At 33.6% G+C, this 25,722-nt stretch overlaps 1 protein-coding gene and 1 long non-coding RNA gene across 2 annotated transcripts in view; one reads left to right on the plus strand and one right to left on the minus strand.

The window, feature by feature from the left end:
* Window positions 1–24,489, plus strand: part of LOC119068044 (dopamine receptor 1) — a 131,975-nt gene extending 107,486 nt beyond the window's left edge. The window contains exons 5-6 of the mRNA XM_037171410.1: window positions 7,080–7,325; window positions 23,930–24,489. Coding sequence (XP_037027305.1) covers window positions 7,080–7,325; window positions 23,930–24,467 — 784 coding nt within the window. The 3' untranslated portion in view covers window positions 24,468–24,489. The remainder of the gene's footprint in view (window positions 1–7,079; window positions 7,326–23,929) is intronic.
* On the minus strand, window positions 2,337–16,945 carry LOC119068045. The gene is made up of 3 exons (XR_005086085.1): window positions 16,935–16,945; window positions 13,633–13,638; window positions 2,337–2,571 (listed from the first exon to the last, which is right to left on the minus strand). It is a non-coding gene; the product is annotated as an uncharacterized LOC119068045 (long non-coding RNA).
* Window positions 24,490–25,722: the final 1,233 nt, after the last annotated feature.

A 25,722-nucleotide genomic window follows, 5' to 3' on the forward strand; every position in this document is an offset into this window, starting at 1 on the left:
TGACCTGACATGGGTACTGTAGAGACTCACCAGGCAACGGAATCAACACAAATCCTTATAAGAAATCCAAGGATATGAAGGGCCAGGACCTACTATTTGGAAATTAATTCCCGAAAATTGTAAGCAAAACTCAAAAGAAAACCTCACAGATATTAAATTTTTCAAAGAAAGTAAACGTTCGAGTTTGGGTCAGGCTTAAAGAAAAAGGGTTTGGTTTTGGGGGTTCCTCTTTTGGTTATTTTCAGGAAAGTCGATTCAATTTTTTTTCTTTTATAAAATCTCATCTTTCAATTACCTCAAGATATTTTTAATCAAATTTTAAACTCCCATTTATTTCAATGCAAAATACAGATGTCTCGCTAAGTGACACTTGAGAATATTTCGTAACAAGCTACTACAGTTCGACGCGGGTGGCTGAGCATAACGTCGATTCATACCGACCTAAATTCAAACTCATGTTATTCATGTTAACTTTCCGATTCAACTACAAATTCATTTGTATCTACATACAACTGTTTGAACGTGCTTGTACTGCATGTAATATTTGAGATGATGAAATCAATTTATTACAGGCTTCAATGAGCAATCAAACTGCGAATGAACATTATTTAACTGATTGATACATATAAGTGTTTATAATGATGTGTGAATTGGTTGTCGGGGAACGAAACCTTAATTGATGAGAACTATATTTGTTTACAGTTCACTTGCCAACTCAAAATAAAAACGAGATACACGTACAATCTACATTGTTAAACCCATTGAATCTATAAATCAGGCACTTCTTCAAAAAACCCTTTTTAGGAAAAAAAAAACAATTCGAAAACGAGGACGTTTATCATCCTTTCAATCAAGTGGAAAATCTATTTGTGGGGTCTATACATCTTTTCCACGTAAGTCTACTGAGACAATATTCATCAACATCACACATATATATCTATATACGATTTTCTATGCCTCCCATAAATGAACTAGGATACTAGGAATACATAAAACATAGTCGGTATGTGCATATATAAGAACATTCGAATATTGTATCCTAATGCAATTGAAATTGATTTTCACACGAATGAAATGGGTTTTCGAAAATCAGTGATTTATATTTCCCAAAGTTGTTTTTTATGTTTATCCCGTAACACAAAGAATACACACTCATATCATCAGCTTTGAATGATGCGAAATTCATATCTGTAGAGTCTATGAGGAGCATTGAAAATTTATTGCTGTGATTAATTTGAATCGGATGTACAAAGAGGGTATTAAAAAAGGCAATTCGACGTTAAATACGAGCAGTACAGAATTATTTTTTTTTTTTTAAATATAAATTTTGATTAGAATCACTGATGGTTTTGTTTGAATGGATCTATTTTACCGAAACGATATTGATTGACACAAATTGATGGGTGAGGTATTTTGGTTATAAAAAATATATCCAAACATTTTGATCTACAAATCATAGTTCTCACAACAAGCGCATCATTACCATTCGAGTGGAAATCTGTTGAAATTGAATTGGGTGAACTGAAGGTTTGATGGAATATATATTGACGTACAGAAACTTTTGTTTAGCGAAATATAAGTAAAGTTCTTATGTTATCATCACTAGCAAACACGAAATGCTGGTGTTGAGATACATATGAGTGGAACTTCCGATTCGGAATTTCAATTCTTGAATTCTTCAGAATTTAAAAAAAAAATCTGAAATTCTTAAACACAAAAATATTCTTAAAATTCAAAAATATTCTTAAAATTCAAAAAAAATGTTAAAAAATTCCAAAAGTTCTTAAAATTCTTTAGATTTTTCGAGAAAAAAAAAATCGAATAATAAGCGCTGCTTGAGAGTCAGTCCGCTAATATATTGAGATCTGGCTTGGTTTTTCCAAGCTAAAACGAGACAGACGTGAAGACGGTTCATCGGTTATCAACAATGAGGACCAAACAAACGATACAGTCTGGCTTATGCAGTATTTTAAATTAATGTTAAGACTTATGAAGTAAAAGATTTTGCATTAATCAGTTTAAAAAAATACGATATTCAAAGGAAGTATAAAAAGATTGAATAATTAATTGGGTACAGCTTTTATTGATGTCTACTATTCTCTAGCCGACATTATTCAAATACAAAATAATTAAATGTAAAAAAAAGATAACGTCAAAGGCAAGTAAAAGCACAAACCTCCAGCAAGCTAGCGGAGGAACAAAAAGTTATCACAAAGATATCACAAAAAAGCCAAGGGTGGCACCATCTAAATTTCAAAGAAAATCTTCACAATAATAGCCAAATGGCATCGTCTAGATCGTAAAAAAAAGATAGAAAACATCAAAATCAAAAAAACAAAGAAATTTGTCATGAAATTAGGATCATTGATGAAAAAAGCATCAGGGGAAAAGCGTTCAACAGACTACTTGTTGCAAAGAATTTCAATTGCTATTCAAAGGGGAAACGCAGCATGCATTCTTGGAACGTTGGGAAGAAACAGAGTGGACGATTTTTATTTATTGTAATTTCTGTTTTTGAAAAGATCGATTTTTTACTGGCTGTTCAATTTGAGCAGTCTTTTTTTCGCTTATCTTAAAATAAAAAAAAAAAAAAAAAAAAAAAAATCAAAATCAAAACAAAATAAAACAAAAACGAAATCTCGAAACGATCAGTACATATTCATCAATACTAGCAGGGAGCAAATGTTCCAAACGTCGAATCGTCGGCGAAATTCTCGCGATGGTAGAGTTAGGTCTGAGTGAATCGCTGCCAAGTTAAAAAAACGACAGGAAAAGTTGAACGGCGAATAAGTCAGATATTCTCGTCTGTGAGCATCAATTCGAGTTCAAACGAGTTCCTTAGTGTTCTTGATCCATCATTTAAGGTAATTCTGTCACGAATGGCTTGGTAGCTGACTCTTCCGGTTAACACATCGTGTTCAAAGCATACTGCAGCGTTTGCCCGCCTTCTTACCAGCGACTGAAAGTTTAATTCGGTGCACCTGTCGACGTATGGACGGAGACGGTAACTTTCATTGTTTGAATCGATATGACTAAGTGCATTCACATTAAGTAATTACAAATTTTCATCACGTATCCAACGGTTCAATCCTTATAATGTTGCTTGCTCCATAAAATCAAGAGGTTCAACATAAATCACAAAACTACACGAAAATATACCTTACAGTCCATACACTTTCTGCTGAATTTTTAGAAAATGTTTGAAGACATTTAGGATTTTTGAAACATTTTCTTTCATTTTTTGAAACCATAATCGAGCATTCGACATTGCGAAGATAGATCTTGTTTCCATGAAACACAAAATGAAACAGAAACGGAAATTAAGGAAAATCCTTTTGTTGAACTTTGAACATGCGGCGCAGAAGAAAAATCGCTTTGAGTGAAACATTTCAATAAATTTAACAAGCAATTCAGCATTTACAATAGTGCATTATCATACATCGTAAGGCTAGTCATCTGCAATCGACAGTGACGACAAGAACGATGAGCTCTAGCTATTGTTATCTTGTATTAAAAAAAATATTGTAGCGATAGATTGTAGCGAACCACTTTCTACTCTCTCAACTACTTCTCTATTAACATCGGGAAATTCCCTTGAAGTAATATCGGAGGTTATAGTAGAGGATAAATATAACTAATCTAATCTAATATATAACTAGTCTAATCTAATATATAACCCAGAAGCTCCCCGAGCGCTGGTTCAGATTCACAGATTTATTATAAGAATATAGACTACTGAGTAACATTTTAGAGAAAGGCGGGGTAAAGCAAAGACACGGGGAATTTTGTATTCAATTTTTCATTGCCATTAACCGAAAATACAAAAGATATTTGAAATGCAAAAAAAAAATAAACCTCAGTTTAAATGACTCTACAATGTAAAGACATGCGGACCGATTAAGGCTTAGCTAATTTACATTTAAATTAAGTTATAACACCGGCAAACTCTCAATTCTCCATAATAAAATTGGAAAATTTTATCTGAAAATGCATCAATCTAAACATCTTTCCCCCCAACAGCAAAAATAAAATTTCGCCGCATGAATAATGTTCCATAAATGTTTATGTTCAATCCTACTACAAATTTCGAATTTATATTTGATAATATATAGGATTCACCAATTTCTTTATTATTTATGTTTGGGTGCACAGTTACGAATATAAAATATAAATAAATTCAAATTTCAATTTATTTATAGGGGAAGAAAAATCAAGCATTCGAATATAATATATAAAAATGTCTCATACAGGTATTTGGATTTGTTACTGTAGCTGTAGGCTAATCCCAACAATTTTGGTATACATTTATGTGAAACGTATGGTAAAAAGTGTAAATATCACCATTTCTGTATAATATTTAATCCATCGCATTAGGGATGAAACTGCCTGAAGGAGTATGAATATTCTATAGACTTTTTGTTCGCCATTCTTGTATGTGTTGTGCATACAGTATACAGTATATATACATCTATGTTTGACAAATCTTTTCAATTTACCAAATTGAAAGTTCATACACACTAATAATTCTATTCCATGTTGTACGATGTTAGTCGACACTCCTTAAGTGGATAATGGTTATATACATATACACATACTGAGCTAAGGGCACAGGCCTCATGTCGAAAAGTAAATATTGAGCTTTTTATCGAAAATAAAATTCATTTTTCACAACGATGTTGCATAAAAGTAGTTTTATTATATTTACCCGAGTCACAAAGGTGAACTCGACAAGTAAACTTTAAATGTAAATGCAGCAACTGCATCTGAATAAACAACATTCAAGCTTTCGTTCTAAAATCATTTCCCTTTGACTCGATAGCAAATATATTTTCCTACACGAATAACCGATTTACCAACTAAATTCGAGATAAAAAAAAAGTTGCACTATAAAGTCTTCAGTATAAAAGACTCGTGTGTGTATGCCGAATTCATGAAAATCGTGAGAGTAGGATAAGTCAGAATATTTAAGTCAATTTTAGAAAATGTTGTGAGTAAATAATGTTGTCATATTAATACCCGTAAATAGGATGGTAGTTTTATACAACTTGTGTCATTGCATGCTATTCATTACAATTGTATTAATTGTCGCTACCATTAACTCCACTCCAAACTAGTAGTGATGGTTGTCATGACTAGTTTATTCATTCCATTTATAATTCAAACTATTGCATAATTAACTGTTCGTAAAACTAACATATTTCTCAGAATTCAATAATGTAGAAGCTTTCAAGAGAAACATAATCAAAGCTTAATTTTTATCAAAACGTTTTTTTTTCTTGTCACAGTAGATGGTCTTAAATTCGTAATATATTCTGACGAAAGAAATACGTTTCAAGTGAAATGTATATATGCGGTCATTTGGGATTAATAAAAATTATGTGAAGCATTTGAACGTGTGAATGTGACATAAGAAACATTTTAGGTTGGTGTTTTGTTACCGACGTAGACATCTAAATATAGGTACGAAAAAGTTTCATTGATTTCTAGTTCGAATTTTTTACATTCATACAAAATTGGGTGCATGTTATTTCGTACGTGCATTATAATATGCAAAGAGAAATACCTTCCACACTCGTTGCACCTCGTATGCTCCATCATTCTGACAAAGTCAATTTTACGGTGAATACCACTTCTATTCCCTAAGAAATATGTCAGACTAAATCTTTATTTTCGTTTCTCCGTGAGAAACATTGAAAAATATAAAAATGCATCATGGGGTTGAATGCATAAAAACCAAATAATAAATAAATGCAAAAGCACTTCTTGTCTGAAATTTTTCTTTCGATAATATGATTTTGTCTTTATAGTATAGTGTAGTCTCTTGTATTTCATGCATTCTGGGTTTGTTTATAGTCATTGCATTGTATACATGAGGAGCTAAAAGGAAGGGTAGAGGAAACGACTTTCTTATGTTAGAACAGGCATCACGTATTTATGAAGAAGAAAGTATTGAAGAAAAACGATGGTGGCAGTATTTAGAAAGGTGAAGCGCTTTTTGAGTTTTTCTAAGTTGCCTGTGAGACAATTCAAAGAGTTTGTCTGGTTCTTTTCTAGAAAACAAAACTTTTCATTACTATAAGCGAGGGTCAGATAAACGTGGAAAATCCTTTGTTAATGGAAGAAAGAATTGATTCAAAATGAATTCTCTTATATAGATTCATCAACTTGAAGAAAAACATATTTTTGGTAAGCTTCATGATCAACTCAGAATTTGTCGTCATAAAATTGTTAGAAAATTCTGTAGAATTTCTTTGTCCATAAACTATGTCATATTGGATTCAAACATCAAAAGACACCTATTGAGATCGACAAAATGTCACCTATTTGTTTTGGTCAGAAGTTCAATTTCATGGGTAATAACTAACACTCTGCGTCCCTATTTCCAATTCTCAGAGAGATTGATCTATCTACTATTTGAAAATTGAGTCATTCAGCTGTATACCGGATGTTTTACAAACCTGGAACACAGAGAAAATGAACTCTAGTACTTTTCTCAACGGAAATTATACGAGGCTATGTATGCCTTATCCGGTCTTATCCGCAATGTTTCGAAACAGTTTTTATAACATTTGTTTACAGTACCATTCTGTTGGGCCATGCCATGGCTTACAATTTTAATCGCGGATAAAAGAAATTGTGCAAAATGGGAAAAATATCTCAATCTATTTCTTTATAATCCTTAAAGGAAAAATGGAAATAATTTTACTTTCACATTCAATTCTTACATTTTATATTTTCTCCGTTGTATCTTCTATTTTCTTCTATTTTTTTTTTTAGCAAATTTTCTTTTCAACAGATTGCTACTTTGTACTGACTTTAATCGTTTAATGAGATTAAAGACATAGTTACTTACAATACTTAATAACAGCTTTTATTTCAGCTGCAGGAGTGAGTATATTACGATAACAAATGTCCTCATTTCTAAGGAGCTAAAAATGTTTGTTCTATATAGTGCTTCTGCCATTCACTTCAGTTAAAGTCAGCCAAAATTATATCAAAAGTTGAACACAAATACAAACAACTCAAGTTTAAGCAATCAGCAAAAGTGTATATGTATTCTTCTTGTATATATATTTCAGATACGGGCGGTGGGTAACCAGACGTGTTGCTGTAGGTACAATAGTCACGATTTGGTTACTAGCTGGTCTGGTTTCATTCGTTCCAATATCGTTTGGACTTCATCGTCCGGAATCACCATTAATATACGAAGACAATGGCAAAAAGTATCCCACGTGTGCGCTTGATTTGACACCAACGTATGCTGTTGTTTCAAGTTGCATCAGTTTTTATGTCCCATGTATAGTAATGATTGGAATCTATTGCAGGTGAGTTGGTGTATTTTTTGCTACTTTTTTTAGTTTTGAAAATTGTATTGTATATGAAACCGATGGACAAAGACATTTCTGACATTCCTTGAGACATATATGTTTTGCAACGTGTATAAGGTGAATCTAAAAGTTGACTGTACTGGTGGAATCTCTGTTAGTTATCTAAATATATAGTAAATGAATTCGCTTGAAAAATTATTTCCTTCTATTTCCTTCACATAACTGTAGGATACACTTGGGATCATTCCAATAATAAGTACATAGTCAACTTTAGGTCTCTACAAAGAAAATACTTTATTTTGTATTTTGTATGTAGCTCCTGAGAATTGTTTAACATACTAGAACTATGCGGTTCATTTGTAAAAAGAAAATTATTTTTGGAGATAAATGAAATGAAGTAGCACAATTCGCCCATTCAAACTATGTATTTATATTGATTTACCTCGTCCATATAAAATTTCAAGTCAATAAAAGATTTTTTGAGTCATTTTCACCCCAAATTCTACTGAAGATGTGTTAAGAATACCATATCATGTCCACACGTTTTTACTCGAGAGTGACTCCAGTCCACACTACATTCTAAAAAAAAAATGTATTGTGCCTATATGTGGTAAATGGTCAATTTTCAGACCCATTGACATAGACATAAATTTACTATTTACCAAACAATGAGGAAAATTTCATTTTGAGCTCAATTTTCTTGCAGGTCAGTCTTTTGCCCCATCTGACCAGTTATGGAACTGCTGATGTCTTTCAGATGAATTTCCCATTTCAACCCATTTATAATGTAGTTTCACTGATAATGGTTTTGAGATCCTATTGTTTCAAGTCCTGTTTACAGTTTTCAGTGGTGACTGTGCTTTAAACCCAGTTCAAGCTCCGATGTGCTAGGAGCGAAGCAAGTAGGAGTTACAATGCCGGAGTCTCCCAACAATATTTCTTACATACCACAAATCTGACAATCGATCGCGGTTGTTAGTTTATACCCGCGCACTGGCAACTAGATCGAGTAAAGGATGAGTTAACCACTACGATGTTAGGGAAATTGCGATTATTATTATTATCAGTTGACGTAAAAATTTAGCATTGTAAGATGCAATCCATACAGTTTGTACGAAACATATACTTGTAAGTTAAAGTTTCACGTCAATTTATAATTATAATTGAAAATCGCAATCTCCCTACTGAGTTGTTCACATACTTTTGTTTTTGTATATATCCTCAAAAAGTATCTTCAACTTCTAACCTAACTCGAACATATTATTTTGTCGCAATACTCATTAGTTATCTCATTGCATAAAGTTTTTATACTGTTTGGCAGATGATTGGACCTCATTTAAAGTTAGGAAATATTCAACAAAACCGTATAGATTCCATTAATGTCTACACGCTAGGCAACGAACGCTGCATATATATGCAGTAAATGGAATGACTGAAGAAGGCATACTCTATACTAAAATTTTGCGTACAAACTGAAATAGCTGAATAACTTTTAGGCTGGCGCATTGAAATGTGTTTATGATAAATTTTCCATGTATCATGATAAAATGTTTATGGTACAACAAATACAACAAAATGAATAGGAAATTAAAATCAACATCAGCAAATATATGTTCATCTTGTATCTGTTTGTACAATTAAAAAGTTTAGACCTGCCATGCATGCCATATAATTTATTGAAAGTATAGAATATTGTAGAAGAATCTGCGATTCGATTGAAATCTGGCGAACTCTTTTGTAGAATTGTACAGGACGAAGTTTTTTGAAAGTGTTTAAACTCCGACAAGCAGATCCATAAGGTCGGACGTCGACTACCACAATATATAAATGGGAAAACACATTCGGTTCGGGCCGGATCAAAACTATTTCGGACTATCCGAAAATTTGGAACGGAATGAAATAAATTGAAAATCCACCTGAAGTTTTCCGAATAGAGCACGGGTGTGACACTATTCACGCTATATTAGCTTTTATGTCGAAGTGTCTGGGGGGGGGGAGGTGGAATAGAGAGTCATCTCTGCACTTTTATGTTTATTGTAGTTTTATATCATCCCAGGGGTTAAAGAGACATCCATAAAGGACATCTCTACTGTTTTTTCAGATTTTTAGACTACACTGAAACTAAAATCAGTAACTCTGTGACGTATTTATACGAATCTCACGTAAAATACATCCAGGACGATCCGTGTTCTTTCATCATATACCACCCATCCGGAGCAATATTTACATGTGTACAAATAATGTCTGACACTGTAAATAAAATCTCGATAAGACACACCACCAATGTACATATATCAACAGGAAGTCAGTTAATTTTCAAAATTTTAATACAGCAATGAAATGAAAATGTATTTTAAGACATAGACACGAAAATCACTCCAACTGTAGAGATAATCGTAATAATAAAAACACGTCGATAAAGCGAATGGGGAATAATGTTATATCCCCCGCAGGTATGCCACGAAATCTCTGTGGAAGCTTAAGGAAAGATAAAATTATTTCCCTGACACATAAAATGAAAATTCTCTTTTATCTTGCAGTGAGCGCTGGGAAAAAGTTTTTGACGGCTATTCAATATTATATTTCAATTTATGATTTTATTGAAAAAATTTTACCAATTAACGGATTTTTTTCCCTGCTGAATGAAAAAGGAAAATCAGCAGGGAAAATCAAGTAATATCAAACATTGATATCCGTATACATACACACAACCACATAGCTCACATTTATATTATCGTTATTTAATTAATACTTGGAATAAATATATGAGAAAACCTCAGAGAAAATAAACATGTTAAGACTATTTCTATTCGTTTCCACGGCATTTGTTTTATGTTAGTAATTAGGGGAAAACCTGGATAATAATACAAAGAATCATTAGGTTTGCTTTCGGTAATTACTAAATAAATAATAATGGATTCTGAAAAATAATATTCTGCCCGAACTTTATGTGGAATATGGTGCTGTTTTACGCCATACAACATAATGAACCATATTGTCTTCTGCTGCAATAATTACTGTCTCATGAAACAGTATTATTCTATCATCCACTAACAACACGATAAAATATTAAACGAAATTTTCCGTAGCGCAAAATAATGAACCGAAATCGGTTTTAATATTCGCAAAGCCGCGACAAAATTTTTTATTGCGTGTCTAGGTTTTGTATCATCAATATTTAATTGAAAGCATTACGGCGGATGCTTATTAATTTTAATTAGAAGCTTGCAAAATCCAAACGCTATGCGACTGTTTTACGTCTTACAATTTTAATTGATCAACGATACTGTTGGATTTTAATTTATAATTATTAACGAATTACGATCAAATACCTTGATGTCATTAAAATAGTGATGCTAAAGAATTGCACCAAGTGGATTTTTTGTAGCATTAGACTAGGGCCACAAATCGACTTTGTGCAATTTGGTGCGCAATATGTGCTATTAATATGTCGCCTTCGGCTCTGTCTGGAAACTTCTCACACGCTAAAAAAGACTTTTAGGGGCAGCTAAGTAGAGATTGTATATTTTTTCCGAAGGACATTCGTCCGGGAAACGACACGGAAAGCTGCAGTTATGCAGCGACAGCATTCACACATTTACGTTTACCCTGAGACAGTATTTATCCCTGGTCGTTTTCCCCTTTGAACAGTCTATTAAACTATACCTCAAATTTTAACATGTTATGTCTGTTGTATAACGAACAAGAATTAGCGATTAAATGTTTGTTATCTGTTATCGACAACGACAGCAATAATAAACGACAAGCTCTGACTGATGCGGTCTTATATAGCCAAAAGCATGTTCACACCAAATGAAGTAAAAGATTTCTGAAATCAATCTATGAAAATCTTCGATCAAATGAAGTAATAGGTCAGATAGTAAAGCTATTAATATGCCTGCCGTCTGTGATAGGTTAAAACGAATAAAACGAATAGTTTGTTGAAGTTAAAGAAGTTCTTGTTTGTACCACAGCTGATGAAATACATAAAATTGAAATGTCTCAAAAAAATTAATCTACGTGGCACGTTGCGCTCGTGTCTACCTACTCTAGTATTTTATTTCGAAGATGGAAAGAACGATTTGGTAAATATAAAATTTTCGATGTCAGAGATGAAAACAATTGTGAAGGAACAGTCGAAAAATTGCCTGTGATAATATGATCTGAAAAAAGAAAGACGTCAATTTGCAAATGAAAGTCTAGATCATCTCATCATTTCGTACCGAGCCGTGTGGGAGTATCCATTAAAAATCTAATGATTAAAGAAAATCAGAAAATTAAAAATTTCATTTTTTTCTCCTCCGAAAAATATGTGGATTACACAAAAACCACAACAAAATTCGGAAAATATGATGTCGGTATTCCCTGTTCTTCGGGTGTAATTGTGAAAGTAGAACTTTCTCAATTAAAATCCTGAACATAAGCTGCTTTCAGAGTAAATAATTTTTCGCATCGAGTTTAAATTACGTTTATGAATTCGTTGAATTGTGATTTGTGAAAATGTGCGACAAAAAACGAAAAGAGATTATGATGCGGAATTCTACTAAACTGTCAAATTCAGTAGGAAGAGCTTAAAGAATCCACAAACCAACACTTCAAACGACTGACTGTGAATAAATGCTTTTCGGAATATATTTATATTATGAAAATGCTAAAATAATATCAAACTGCAATCGAAAACTAAAAAAAAAAGTTGTGCACGTTTATGGTGAGGTGTATGCTGTTGCACTTTCCTCCATAAACATATTTCCACCGGCTAGGCTATGATACTCTTGCTTGCTTGCACGAAAAACATAAATGTTTTTTTTTCTGTTTTGTGTGTGTAGCAGCATGATAAATATTACTAACATTTAGGTCATACTTAGTATGCACGCTATAAAAACCAGTACTGTGATTTTAGGATTCGATTTTCGTTTCAATTTTATTGCCATCCAATCCGATAGAATTATGAATTTCATTTTTGGTAATTAGTGAATCGTTTCAAAGCCATTTTTTTAATTAAATAAAAAATGACAAAGTTGCATTGGATTGACTCGTTTCAAATTCGTTAACAACCTTTTAAAGGCTTATTTTGTACAGCCGGACTTTACACTAAATACGCCGACATCAACAGTAAATATTTTAAGTTGGATATAGCTGCCAATAATGGCAAAATGTTTCAAATTTATTCAGCTTTTCTGTTGTTGATCCGTGTGAAGATTATAAAAAATAAATCGAAAACTTATTTTAAAAGCGAATATATAGCACGTGTTCCATTAAAATAAGAATCCTTTGTATAAGCGAAACGTTTATGGTGATTATGATGATGATGATGATGATGTTAACATATTGGATCGAGGAGCGTAAAAATAAAGTGTCTATGAAATCGATAGAGTTAATCGTTCAGTTTTCTTCTTCTACCGTATTAAGTCATAACTACATATTTAAAATCGATTTTGTCGGCAAAATATAATTCCATATTTTATTATGAAATGAATAATACGAAACAATACGACCATATAACTAGTATATGAGTGGATCAAGTTTTTTTTTTCTTATTATTCAGTTCAACAAGCGGAAATATACGATTCTCATCCGTTTATATAAATTAACCAGAGAAAATACGTGTGTGCCAAAGTTATCGAAACTTCTAATGGATTGTGTAAAAATAGAGATTTCCAATTTCTGTACTATAGACATATATAGTTCAGGTAACACACGTACGCTATGTTATTTGAAACGCTGTGACGGAATGGTTAATAGAAGTTTTTAACCAAACCATGCTAACTTCTGCACTTGTGTTAATAGTTTCGGTTTCAAGCTTGAGGTTAATGATTTTCGATTTACCTGAACATTTATCACCCTAAAAGTGAGGTCTTTATATAATTTAAATGAAGCAAATGGAAACTGACTTTGCCAGAGGCGGAAACTTCTAAAAAGTTTTTTTTCCACTTTTGGAGACTATTGATAACTTACAAATAGAAACGTCCAACATTCTACAATACATGCGAGGTACTTGCAACCTGATAAATTATGTACTTTAATAACTTTGGTCTTTGTACTTTAATAACGTTACTTTGTGCTATTCTCGTGTTGCATTTTACTTTCGATTTGTAGCTGAAAATATTTATCATTGATAGTGTTGCCTTCAAACTCAAACTCCACAACATAAATGTCATCATATTCTGTTAGAAAGGTCTTCGAAAGGAAAATTCGTTTTGGGATAATTTGTAATTAGTTGGGATTATTGAGCGATTATTTGTTAATTATTTTGAAGCAGCTACTACATTGGGGACGTTTCACGTCACGCCAATTCAGATCAGACAGTCATCTATCCATCTACCCTTCCTCGGAATTGTCATCCTTTTGCAAAAATAATCCAACACTTTTTCAAGACCATAGGATCTCATCCCTTCGTATTGTTCACATTTCGTAACGCTGGAGTCAAAATATTGCTCCACTTTTCAAGTGTTTCTGATGACCCTAATTCATGGATGGTTAGCGATCCTTTTGCGTAGTGAATGAACATTATTTTGATACTTTTGCGTCTGTATTAAAGATATTTTCTCTCTTGTGTAACAAGGGACGTCAGTGAAATTTACATGAGAATTTGCTTCAGCTGTTTATCAGTTGGTCCACTCATACATACAAAACTGTGCATGATTGTCTATATGGATTTAACAGTACTCACATGCGCGTGGTAAACCATATACATAAACATGCCAGTTTTCTTTGTTTGAGTGATTCAACTGAAGGAAATATCGGCTAAAATTCTATTGCCCCTTCCTGTATAAACAAGTATAAGCACATTCATTTGTATGAATGGGACAACTGAAAAATATCTGAAGAAAATTCATGTCAAAGTCTCACATTTTCACAAAATGTTTTCATGTGGTTATTTTGAAGAGAGAGTTTTCCTTCACTGCCGAAACGGTACGATGCATGAATTTAACTATGACAGAAAGTACACTGTAAAATCAATGAAGAAATAGGTCTCAAAATGTTTGAACATAAAATGTACTTTTTCCCAACTCAGTGACGAAATGTGAAGCTTTCGTCGGCTTTTTTCGGTCAAAGTTTACAAAAAAACACCGCCTTCACTGTACGGCCGAGTAGCCACATAAAAGCTCACTCCAAAAGACCTAGCTCACGCTCCGGTGAACCGAATTTCATGAACTTTTTTTTCCCCGGTTAGTACGGTCCATCTAAATCCGTTCAAATTTGGCCAGCCTACAAGCAAAAACGGCTTGTCGCCCTGTACCTAGTTCACACCAAGGGGTCTAACTCACGAGTCGGTCATCCAATTTTCATAAACTTTTTTTTGTCGATTGGAATTGTAAATACCTTTCATTTGACGTATCACTTACACGTGTAGCCTTTAAATGGCCAGAGTAATCTTCGGAAAACACTTATGGAGCCCTAGCTCAAGACGGGTCGACGCAAATTCGCCCATCTTCGAACTTAGCCTCACTATTTCAACCACCTTTCAGGGATCTTTTTTTTGAAATCGGATTTGATATCGACGTGACAGAGAGACAGACAGACAAAATTTGTATTGCAGATTCGTCATCTATGAACATTGGCAAACACTTTGCCCTTACCGTTTGCTTCGAATTCCATCAATTACACACGGCATCGTAATCCTATAAGCCCCTTTCTACTTCGTACGGGGCTAAAAAATCCTCGATTCACAAGCAAAAACTTCCTAGATTGCCAGCAGTTCTCCACATCACAACACCATTACGCTTTCATAAAGCGGTGTCATATGTTCATCATCACATTTAGTGACAAAAAAACCTCATTTTGACTTGTTGCATAAATAACTATTGCTCATATGTATAATTGAAGAATATTCACAAATCCAAGAATATGCCATCCAATATCAAAGGAAGCTCTGTCATTACCCGTTGTAATGACATTTAAATATCGAATGACATTGGAGCGTGTCTTATTTCGAAGGAAATCATGTTTTAAGCATTTAGGCAAATTTATAAACAACAATAATGTAAAGACATGGCCTGTCATCCCTCCTACACATAAATTTATTATGTGATTACCATTTGTCATCAGGCCTACATTTATATACATTTTATACAGTCGAATTGTAAATTAAAATAAATTATTCGGGGAATTTTAAGATATTGTTAGGATTTTTCAATAACGAACAGTTTTCTTTCTTCCTTCCTGTTTCGTCAGAGCTCTGAGCTCATATACATGCCGGTACATTTATTATTTCTATTTATTTCTTTATAGTATCGCATGATAGAAAAAGCCTTTTGGGATTGAGATCATATTATAAAAGAGCAGACGGAAGAAAGCATTCTACAGAAGAAAAAAAAATTTATTGTCATGTGAATGAAAGTGATTTAGAAAGAAAAAAAAACGTCGAACATATGAAGAAAGAAAAATAAATATTATTTTGAAGGATGTTTTCCGTTGTGTTGAATGCCGGTTCAGTTAAAAAAAAAATCCACTTTCTAAAAGACATGCAACCAGTGTAATACCTACTATTATGTCGATTTAGTATTTTCTATTCGTATAAATTGATAGGGTTCACTCTTATATATCCGGAAGTAATGATGTTAAAATTGCCTTCATACATTTATTCCTTTTCAATGCAATTATTACCTTCTCAGAAATCATCTTTAAGACTCAATCTATTCGGATACATTCCACGACGCACACTTTTGTTGAATGGAGGAACTGAATTTCAAAGAGTGTCATTTAGTTTCACAAATTGGCACTAGAATCATCTATCTATTTGTCACATCATACGTTACATAAACCAAACGAAAACCATTTGGAAACAGGAATAATTTCTACCGGCCTCTGTCTGTACGGGGATATTTTTCCGAGGATATTTCGTACGGAGATATTTTGTCCATGTTTGCTGGGTCTTATTAGACATTACAACTCAATTATAGTCTTATCAATCATGCTATCTCTACTTTGTACAAATATGAAAATTACCGACTACCTGAGACAGGTAACCTGACCTACTAGCTTACAATACTTACGATGGCCCCAAATCTTAGAAGGTTTCTCATATTTTAACTTGTCCTCAGTTCTACGAAAACATTTTTGCATTGATGCTGTACTAATACTATACAAGAAACTGAGGCGGAAATATTTTTTTGTGCTTGAAGACTGAAATTTGACAGATTTCGACACGCATTTTACGATCGAAAAGTTCAATTTTTCTGTACTTCTCGCAGCACATTTGCGGCCAAATTTTTCGGTACACGTCCTAAGCTAGACTAGTACCGAAAATAGTATATTTTGTTACGATTGATGAAAGGAGTAGCACATCCGAGTAGGACAAGCTTACGACGCGTACCGAAAAATTCAGCTTTCATCACGAGTCACAAACGACGATTTTTGTGCTTGTAAACTGAAATGAGACGAAACCACAACACCATTAACATAGAAATCTCTCTCTCAAGCCATTGCAACAACAAGGCATGCACACTTGATCGCGGCCGGAAAAATATATATGAAAATCCATTTTCGGCCGGAGAGAGCGTCCGAGAATACAGGGCCGGTTTAGCATTTACAGCGCCCTGGGCAACGAGCCTTGCAGCGCCGCATGAAAAATTTATTAAAGAAATTGCTTCCTACATTGCCAACCAAATCAAATAAAATGTTTTCAACATTTCCTCAAGAATATTATTTTCTAAGTAATGTGTAGTTAGAAACGGCGAGCGAGGCGAGGTGGCAAGCTTATGATAACATATAACCATATATGAATGAGAGATATATGATATAACCAGAGTTTTCGTGATTAATTCGCAAAACTTTCCCACAAACAAAAATCAAGTAAAGTTATAAAAAGGTTTCGCTCGTATTTTTCGGGATTTTAAGTTTGAAGTTTGTAGAATGAATCCGAAACAATTTTTTCTTGAAATTCTTCTTGAAGAACAAATCAAATCAAACAAATTTATTTAGCAAATAGCTATTTTCAAATACAAAGTTCCATAATCACAGACATTGAAAAATGAACACTACAATTCAAATTTACATCACAATTCTATAGTTTCATTCAGGTGTTCTTTCAATTTACACTCGAATGTCCTCTCATTATTCTCACTTTTCACTTCCCTTGGAAGATCGTTAGAACATGAACGCGTTGTGAGGAAAAACCAAGAAAAAAACGTGAATTTTTGACACAATATTTGTGATACTGTTACAGTTTCATTATATTGCGAGATTTACTCTACTTGGTAAGGCAACGCACTGCTCCTAGCATGAACACTACTTTGACAAACGTCGAATTTGGAGGCTTTTGTGATGAGAGCTACCGCTTAAGATTGATTGTATTGTGTGTTTGAACTCACACAACTAAAACAAGTCACCTATCTTCACGAAAGAAACGCAGTGCCTACTGTGACTTCATCAGCCTCCAAATATTTCTTATGTTCATGCTAGGAGCAGTGCGTTGGGTAAGGTCATGATTCGGAAAAAACGACTTGCGTTGAAGCAATTTCAAGGATCTAGGACTCGGGATCCCAAAAGTATTGAAGTTTAGGGCACTCTAGAATGATCCTTTGTCTTCACTCTGAAAGTATTAGATCTTGAAATTTAGGTAATTGGCCTTGGATTTCGACAAAAAAAAATCGCGAATATATGCCATGAACAATTTTCAATGGGCGGAAACGGATTTGTTCTGCAGCTTTTCCAGCTGCTTTATTTGTTCCAAACTCCCGTTGTCCGGCGATCATGAGCAGGTTTCAGCTCATGAGGAATTTACAAAATTTTCGAAAAATTCCTCATGAGCTAAAAGCTTTCCATCATCCGACTATCACCGGCGGCTGACGAAAATGAAGCAATGGAATGGTTATTGAAAATTATTTATAGTGTCTTCAGCCAGAAGCCTCAAAGTTCAACTTTTCTAAAGCAGGACCATCATAAAAACGCTTTAAATAACCAAATACGAATAGCCTTGGGTTAGTCGATGTGCGTGTATTATTCAAAAATATCAAGTTAGATGTATATATGCATTTCTTGTAGCTCACATTTACCCCAAGAATTTAATGTACAGACGCAAGCGAAGCGAGCGCGAATTTTTTTTAATCGACGTTGATTTGTGCATGACTTATGTTGAACGTGAAATGACTACACTGTCGAAAAAATTTAATTTCTCAGCGCCTCTATTTTCCCAGCGCCCTGGGCCGGGCCCACTGTGCCCATGGGTTATTCCGGCTCTGCGAGAATACATAGTACCGCAAATACCTCTCTCTGAGAAGTATAGAAAAATTGAACTTTTGAATCGTAGAATGTGTGTTGAAATCCGTCGAATTCAAGCACAAAAAATTAACTTTTCATCACTCGTAACAAAATGTACTATTTCATACCTAGGACCAAAAAAGTGCGACGCCGTCTGTCGCCTTCACCTCGTTCTGGAAACCTCTCACACGCTAAAAAAGACTTTTAGTCCCAGGTACGAACTATTTCACAACGGAGACGCTGAAACTTCGGAAGCCTTTGTTGTGAAAAACGTTGGAAACTGCATTTTCTTGCATGACAACACCCTCAACATGCACGGCTTTCCTTACCTCGTTGAACAAATAACTATAGTCTTATACGAAATAATGTTACAAAAATGGACCGAGCTTGCAAACTAACGTCACTTAACATTATGCAAAATTTAAATTTTTTTCGTGCGAATATATTTTTTCCACTGACCATCGTGCTGATAGGAGGTCATTAATATTGCATCAGCCAACAGCCATATTGAGTAAGTTCAATTTGAAATTCAACATAAATTATCATCATCGCCGGTTCAATTCTGCCTTGAGCCTTTTTTCATTACCTTTTTTTTGTTAAAAAAAAGAAAGAATTTCTTCGCTTTTTCTATTTGTAATCTCCGGATTATAGTACATATCCTTCGTATTTAGAAATATTGATTGGAAAACCAATTGAAAGGCGTTAAGTATGTACTTTGAGGGAGAAAAAAGTGTTCGTTTGAAGAAAAAAATTCAATTTTTATTGCTCAAGTAGTATACAGTGAGCTTAATCTGTTTATTTTGTAACGTTCAAATGCCCGTACAAACACACACACAAAAAATGTGTTAGGACTGAAAGTAAAAGATTTGCATCGGTTGGGATTACACAGGTTTGTATCTATTACTCATTTCAAATAAAAAATCATTTTATTTGTGAGGATCAGATCGAAAAAAATCTGTATTGAAATTTGAATTCTAATTTTTTTTTTATGCGCACGACTTTCCCAACTTCATATTCTCAGAAATAATAAATTTCGTCTCAATAGATTAAGATTGGCTCGTTCGGTATGTGTTGATGATGTAGATGGAAGCACGGGGTTTCGGTGGGTTTTGAAATTGAAATTCTCCATGTTGCCCACATTGCAATGTCAAATGATAAAACGTCGTTCAGGCGTTATGCACTAACCGTACTTGTTTTTTGTATCTTGTTTAAATACGGTTAGTACATAAACACTGTTCATGTGCAAGGTCTTTAATTTGTACTAGGTGAAGTCTTTTTTCACCAAGCAATCTGCGTAACCTCCGCAATTGAAATATCTTGAAATTGTCAACAACGTGTGGCAACGTATAAAAAACAAATATCACAACCCACCAGAATTCGGTGGCGATCCACTTGTCAACGGACGATACATAAACAAATCCTTAATCTATGCCGACGAGACTTAGCTTCATCTTGAAAAGGTCTCTATGCCTTGGAAAAGACAAATTCATGTCATACGAAAATTAAGCTTTGGGTACGTACGGGTCGCGTCTGCTACCTGCAACGGTTCTCGTTAACTAAATTGGTATACGACCTAATTTCGCAGAATTATTTCCATCGAGTTTGAATTTTGTTGTTTCCGTTTTTTACTTTGTTTGTTTATTAAGTTTTCTCTTTTTTTTTGAAATGGACTTTTCAGTTTTTATCGTTGTATATTAAACCAACAGAAAATTTCATATTCACACCATAAATGCGCCGCAGAATTTGAATTTTGAGCGAACGAATCGGTGAACTAATGAGCCGAAAAATAAATTTCAATGAGAATATCATGAATGGGGGTTCAACGCTGTGTTAGTAAGGTCTCATTATCCGATTAGAAATTTCATCATCTAATTATGTTAGAGCATCCATACTAGTTGATCTTAATCGACACAAAGTGTCATTCTGAGCAAAAATTTGCCCTCTGAAATGTCCATTTTTTAAGTTAGTTTAAAACTTGAAACATGCAGCCACCCATCAAAAAATTACGACACAACTCATCCACATTTTTAATGTTGCATTGTTCTAAGATATGCATTCCACTGATCAAAAGTATGGCTAGCATATAGTTTCAGCAACCTGGCATGGCAGCTCAAAAACGGATCGCAATAAACGGTAGATAAAAAATTGAAAAACGGAGATAAAAAATAGTAAAAGTGGAGACAAACAATCGAAAAATGGAGATAAATAATTAAAAAATGCCGATAAATTAACTAAAACTTGAGATTAATAACAAGGAACGGAGATAAAAAATTAACAAATGGAGATAATTTGATTGAAAACGAAGTTATAGTATCTCCTTTTTTAAATTTGTTATCTCTGTTTTTAGTTTTTTTTATCTCCATTTGGTATCTCCGTTTTTGAATTTTTAATCTCTGATGTTATCTCCTTTTCTGAAATTATTATCTCCACTTTTCAATTTGTTTCATCTCCATTCCATCCATTTGTTATCTCCATATCTAGTTATATTATCTCCAAAATACAATTTATTATCTCCAAAATTAGATTTTATTATCTCCAATTTTCTATGGAATTTATCTCCATTTTGGAGTTTCATATCTCCACATCACACTTTTTTATCTCCAATTATATCTCCTTTTTTATATTTTTTTATCAACCGAAATATTATTTATCGGCTCAAAAACATTTCGTGCTTAAAATCTTCTTCTTAGCTCATGTAAATATAAGGTAGTGTTTGCAATGTATTTTCAACACTGGCTTTGTTTAATACCCTCTCTAGCAACCAAACTACTTTTATTAAGGCGGTGATAGAATCAAGTAGCCTTTGGAATTTACATGTTCATTACAGCGTAGTCAGTCAAAATTTAGATTAGTGTGTGTAGAATACAGAGAAATAAGGTGTGAATTTGACACATAGAGCTGAGAGTTTGTTTGCTAGAGAGAGTATTGCTTTGTTTCAAGTTGATAATTTGCACATCATTGACGCGGAACTTCCCATTTAAATACTTGAGAGGAGCATGCTATTTTAGTCAACAAAAGAAATCAATTGACTGATAGTGACATAAAGGTCATGGAAGAAAGGTGACACGATTTTCGAAATATCACTTTGAACTTTAAGTTCTCGTGTTTTGAGTTTTATATTTTCCCAGAAATATGTAATGCGTTATGCGTAAAGCCGACTAACGACGTTGTCATTTCCACTCGTCATAACGTCCTTTGAAAAGACGATTGAATTTAATTTTCCAAGAACTTAATATTGGCCTATTCCGAGCCTTTCTAAAGCTTTAAATACAGCACATTCTATTACCACCTATGTACTGTTAAATATGACTTCACCTCGTATTGACAATTTTCATTTCTAGTGCGTAAAACAACATCATCAAAAGACAAGTTCGATAGCTATACGTTCAAAACCGTCACAAAACTTACAATTGATGAATACAAGTTATGCATCGTCGCTAAATTCTGACTGACTGTATAAAGTTGCAATCTCCGGTCTATTTTTAGAATGATGGACTGGCTAAAAATACTTACTTAATGTCTCGATGGGATATTAACGACAAGCAAAAGATAATGCCACTTAATAAGTTAACAAATTAAATTTGAGAACAAATAAAATGTTTGACTGAAAATACAAAAATTAAATTATCTAATTCTGCCCGACAAGGAACCCTATACCCTTCTTATTTATGTTTCAATATTACAAGAATCATCGCAATTGAATAAATTGCTGCTCGCGAAAATGAAAGAAAATATTATCACGGAAAAGGTGAGAAAAAGCTGAGAAAAAGGAAAAAAAATCAGGCACTTGTAAAATGTAAATAACTCTCTTTAATAGACCCGAAAAATTTTACATTTTAATATAAATTGGGAGGTATAGAATTTACGTTGGTTCTGATTGTTCGGAATATATATACATATAGCGAGAGAGCAGATTTAGATCCACAGAGATGTGAGCGAACGAACACGCCGTGTAATCGGCAGCATGAATAAAAAATTTGTTTGGTTTTAATTAAAGCTCATAAAAGTTTACGTTCGGGAAAATTGGTTGTTCGGAGTAAGAAATAATTAAAACGAAAAAAAAAAATCTCCATCCGGCTTCAACCTCATTCTATGTCATTCGAATTCGAAAGTATTTCCTTTCACGATGCAAAAACTCTGTAAATATTGAAAAGGGTAAGTGTTTTCAAGCCGGTATCGCTTTGGAAGGAATTTAATTGACAGCGGTTAACAACTTGTTTGCACCCGATTTACACAATTTTCTATTTTTAAATTAAATTTTAGTTTCCGGCATATTGAATCGCGATGTCACTGTGTGGCATATTCTCAATTATTTTCGTCAGAATGTTTATTTTTCTGACACAAACCGAATCGCGTAAAATGCATTTTTTCCTTTCATTCTGCGTTCCTGCTATATCACGAAGAAAAGTATTCAATTAAATATAACTGTGTAACGATTAACCCCACTGAACGATTAATTAAAACCGGTAATCCTTTGAAATAAAATCAATTTTGATTTTTCCCGTTTTCGTATCGAGAGAATTATATCAAGAGCTTTTCCCGTTGAGTTTCAATAGCGAGAGTTGAAATGATCAATTAACTAGCAACTTCAAACGACTTGATTCGTGATAGGCGATTTGAATCACGAATAAATTACCAACTCGATAATTAAATTTTACCAGCAATTCTGGAGTAGGGCACTTTATACAAATACCATTGAAATGATGGTTCAGATAACGGTAAACAAAAACAGAAATTATAAAAATGAAATTGTAGCCATATTCGTGGTAATTTAATCTGCAAAACAGAAGCAGTGACCTCAATTTAGAACAACCGAAACCATGTGATGGACATAAAAGCAATAATTTTTTTTGTGTTGTTTCTGTTTATTTTTAAATGAAGATAAGAGCCACGTTGTTTCGTGTCCAAATATTGCAATTGTTGGCGTTCGAAATACCGTTATGGTTACAGTTGCTTTTTTTTCCATATATTTTCTTTCGAAAATAATGCTGGTTGTGGTACACATACAGTTTATATTTTAGTCTTCTTGTTCTTCTTATACCTTTTAACGATATAATATAATGCCATCCTGATGACCGGACAGTTTTTATGACAACCAAACAAAATATCCACTGAATAGAAAATTCCAAATATTTTTTTCTTTATTCCGCAACAACAAATGCCATTGAAAAAGAAGAATAATGAAAAATGTATATAACATGTTTCCCGTTTCATTGTTCGCACGATATAGACTATATTTAATAAATATGTGGGGGAGTGAGAGGCGTTTCAGATATGGGTGTTAGTATACTGGTTACACCAGTTTCTTTTCTCAAATAAAATATCAATATAAACTCTCATGTGCTGATTAAATTATGTTCCGCCGGTATTAATCTACAATTTTTTTTATTTAATTTCAGGTTATACTGCTATGCACAGAAGCACGTAAAATCGATACGAGCTGTTACCCGACCTGGTGAAATAGCTGAGAAGCAACAGAATCGGTATAGGAGCATTCGACGACCCAAAGCTCAAAAGAAATTCAAAGTTAGGCATTTACATCATTCATCACCTTATCATGTGTCCGACCATAAAGCCGCAATAACGGTGGGTGTTATAATGGGCGTATTTTTGATATGTTGGGTGCCCTTTTTCTGTGTCAACATTGTGGCAGCATTTTGTAAGACATGCATCGGCGGTCAAACGTTTAAAATTTTGTCGTGGTTAGGCTACTCCAACAGCGCGTTCAATCCAATCATTTATTCGATTTTTAATACGGAATTTCGCGAAGCATTCAAACGTATTTTAACCACTCGAAATTCCTGGTGCTGTGCACAGGATTTGGGTAATGTGCATCCGAGAAATAGTGACCGATACGTTACGGATTATGCGGCTAAAAATGTTGTTATGCATTCGGGACGATCGTCAGCTGAACTGGAACAAGTGTCTGCAATATGACCGGTCGACGGTGATTGTCGAATAAAAGGCTGTCTGTCAAACATTTGTTAGGTAAAATTTTGTGTTTATTCATTTGAAATATCTGTGGGGGGAAAAGGGAGTCTTTAGAAAGGTGCCGAGTCATAAATGGTTAAAGTGAAAGTACGTGTAGTCAACGGATAATAATTAACGTTTCTTGTTTTCGTTTCAAATATATATAGTCGGAACACTATAAATGTAAATACATTATAATGAACTATGTGTGCATGTTTGTGTGTGTGTGGCTGTTTGTGTGTGTAGGTGGCTTTCAGCAATTCATTGTAGACAAGTTTAAACTATTAAAAATTAGCGTTGATAGATTGATTAGCAATGAAATAACAAAATATTTTCAAACATACATACTCGTCGTGCTGCCTATTACCTCTCGTCGTTAAACGTTTGATTTATACGCTGAAATCTATTCGAAAACTCGATTTGTTGAGGATTTTCAAGCATCCTTGGCGGTAATAAACAAACGGAATATTTACCTTCTGCTATTTTCACGTATATCTAACACTTTTCTCGCTCTCTCGCTCTCTCGATTTATTTAACAGAAAATCGCGTTTCCCATTTCTTATGTGCAATATCCAAAAAATAAAAAGTGTGTCTAGTGCGACAAGACTCTTTCAATTTTTGCCCTGTTGGCTATAAAAGATGTACGAACAATTTTGTGCCATACTTACTTGAATTGATAAATTTTATTGGTTTTTGTTTTATTTTTATATCCATGCTATGAACTGTGTTTTCGCAGATAATTTTATTCCGCAAAATTGATATGAAAAAGTTTTTTTTTCTCTCTCGTCGTCTGTTACGGAAAAAGGGTTTGCCAACGTTATGCATAATGAGAAAAACTCAAAAGAGGAATTAACGACATTAAGTTTAGGTTTTGTGTGTACCTCTTTTTTATTCGTTTTTTTTATTATGTGGAAAACATGCAACAAAGGATTTTGGAAAGAATAAGCTACCCAACGTATGAGAACGTCTCGATCATTTTTACATTTCCCATTTTAGCGATGAGGACCCAAAACCGAATTACCAATTTGGTATTCCGTAAAATGGAACTTAAGTTCGAATGAAGTGAATTTTTTTTCTCTTCCTAAATTTTATTGAGATAATGCGCTGCAAGGAACTAATAGGTATCTCTCCCCTTTTCCAACAAAATGTAAATATTTCTTTTCTGTTTCCTTTATATACTTTGTTGTTAAGTATTCTGTCAAATAAGAAGGAAAAAAATAGA

The sequence above is a fragment of the Bradysia coprophila genome, assembly GCF_014529535.1.
Source record: "Bradysia coprophila strain Holo2 chromosome X unlocalized genomic scaffold, BU_Bcop_v1 contig_173, whole genome shotgun sequence".
NCBI classification, from domain to species: Eukaryota; Metazoa; Arthropoda; class Insecta; order Diptera; family Sciaridae; genus Bradysia; species Bradysia coprophila.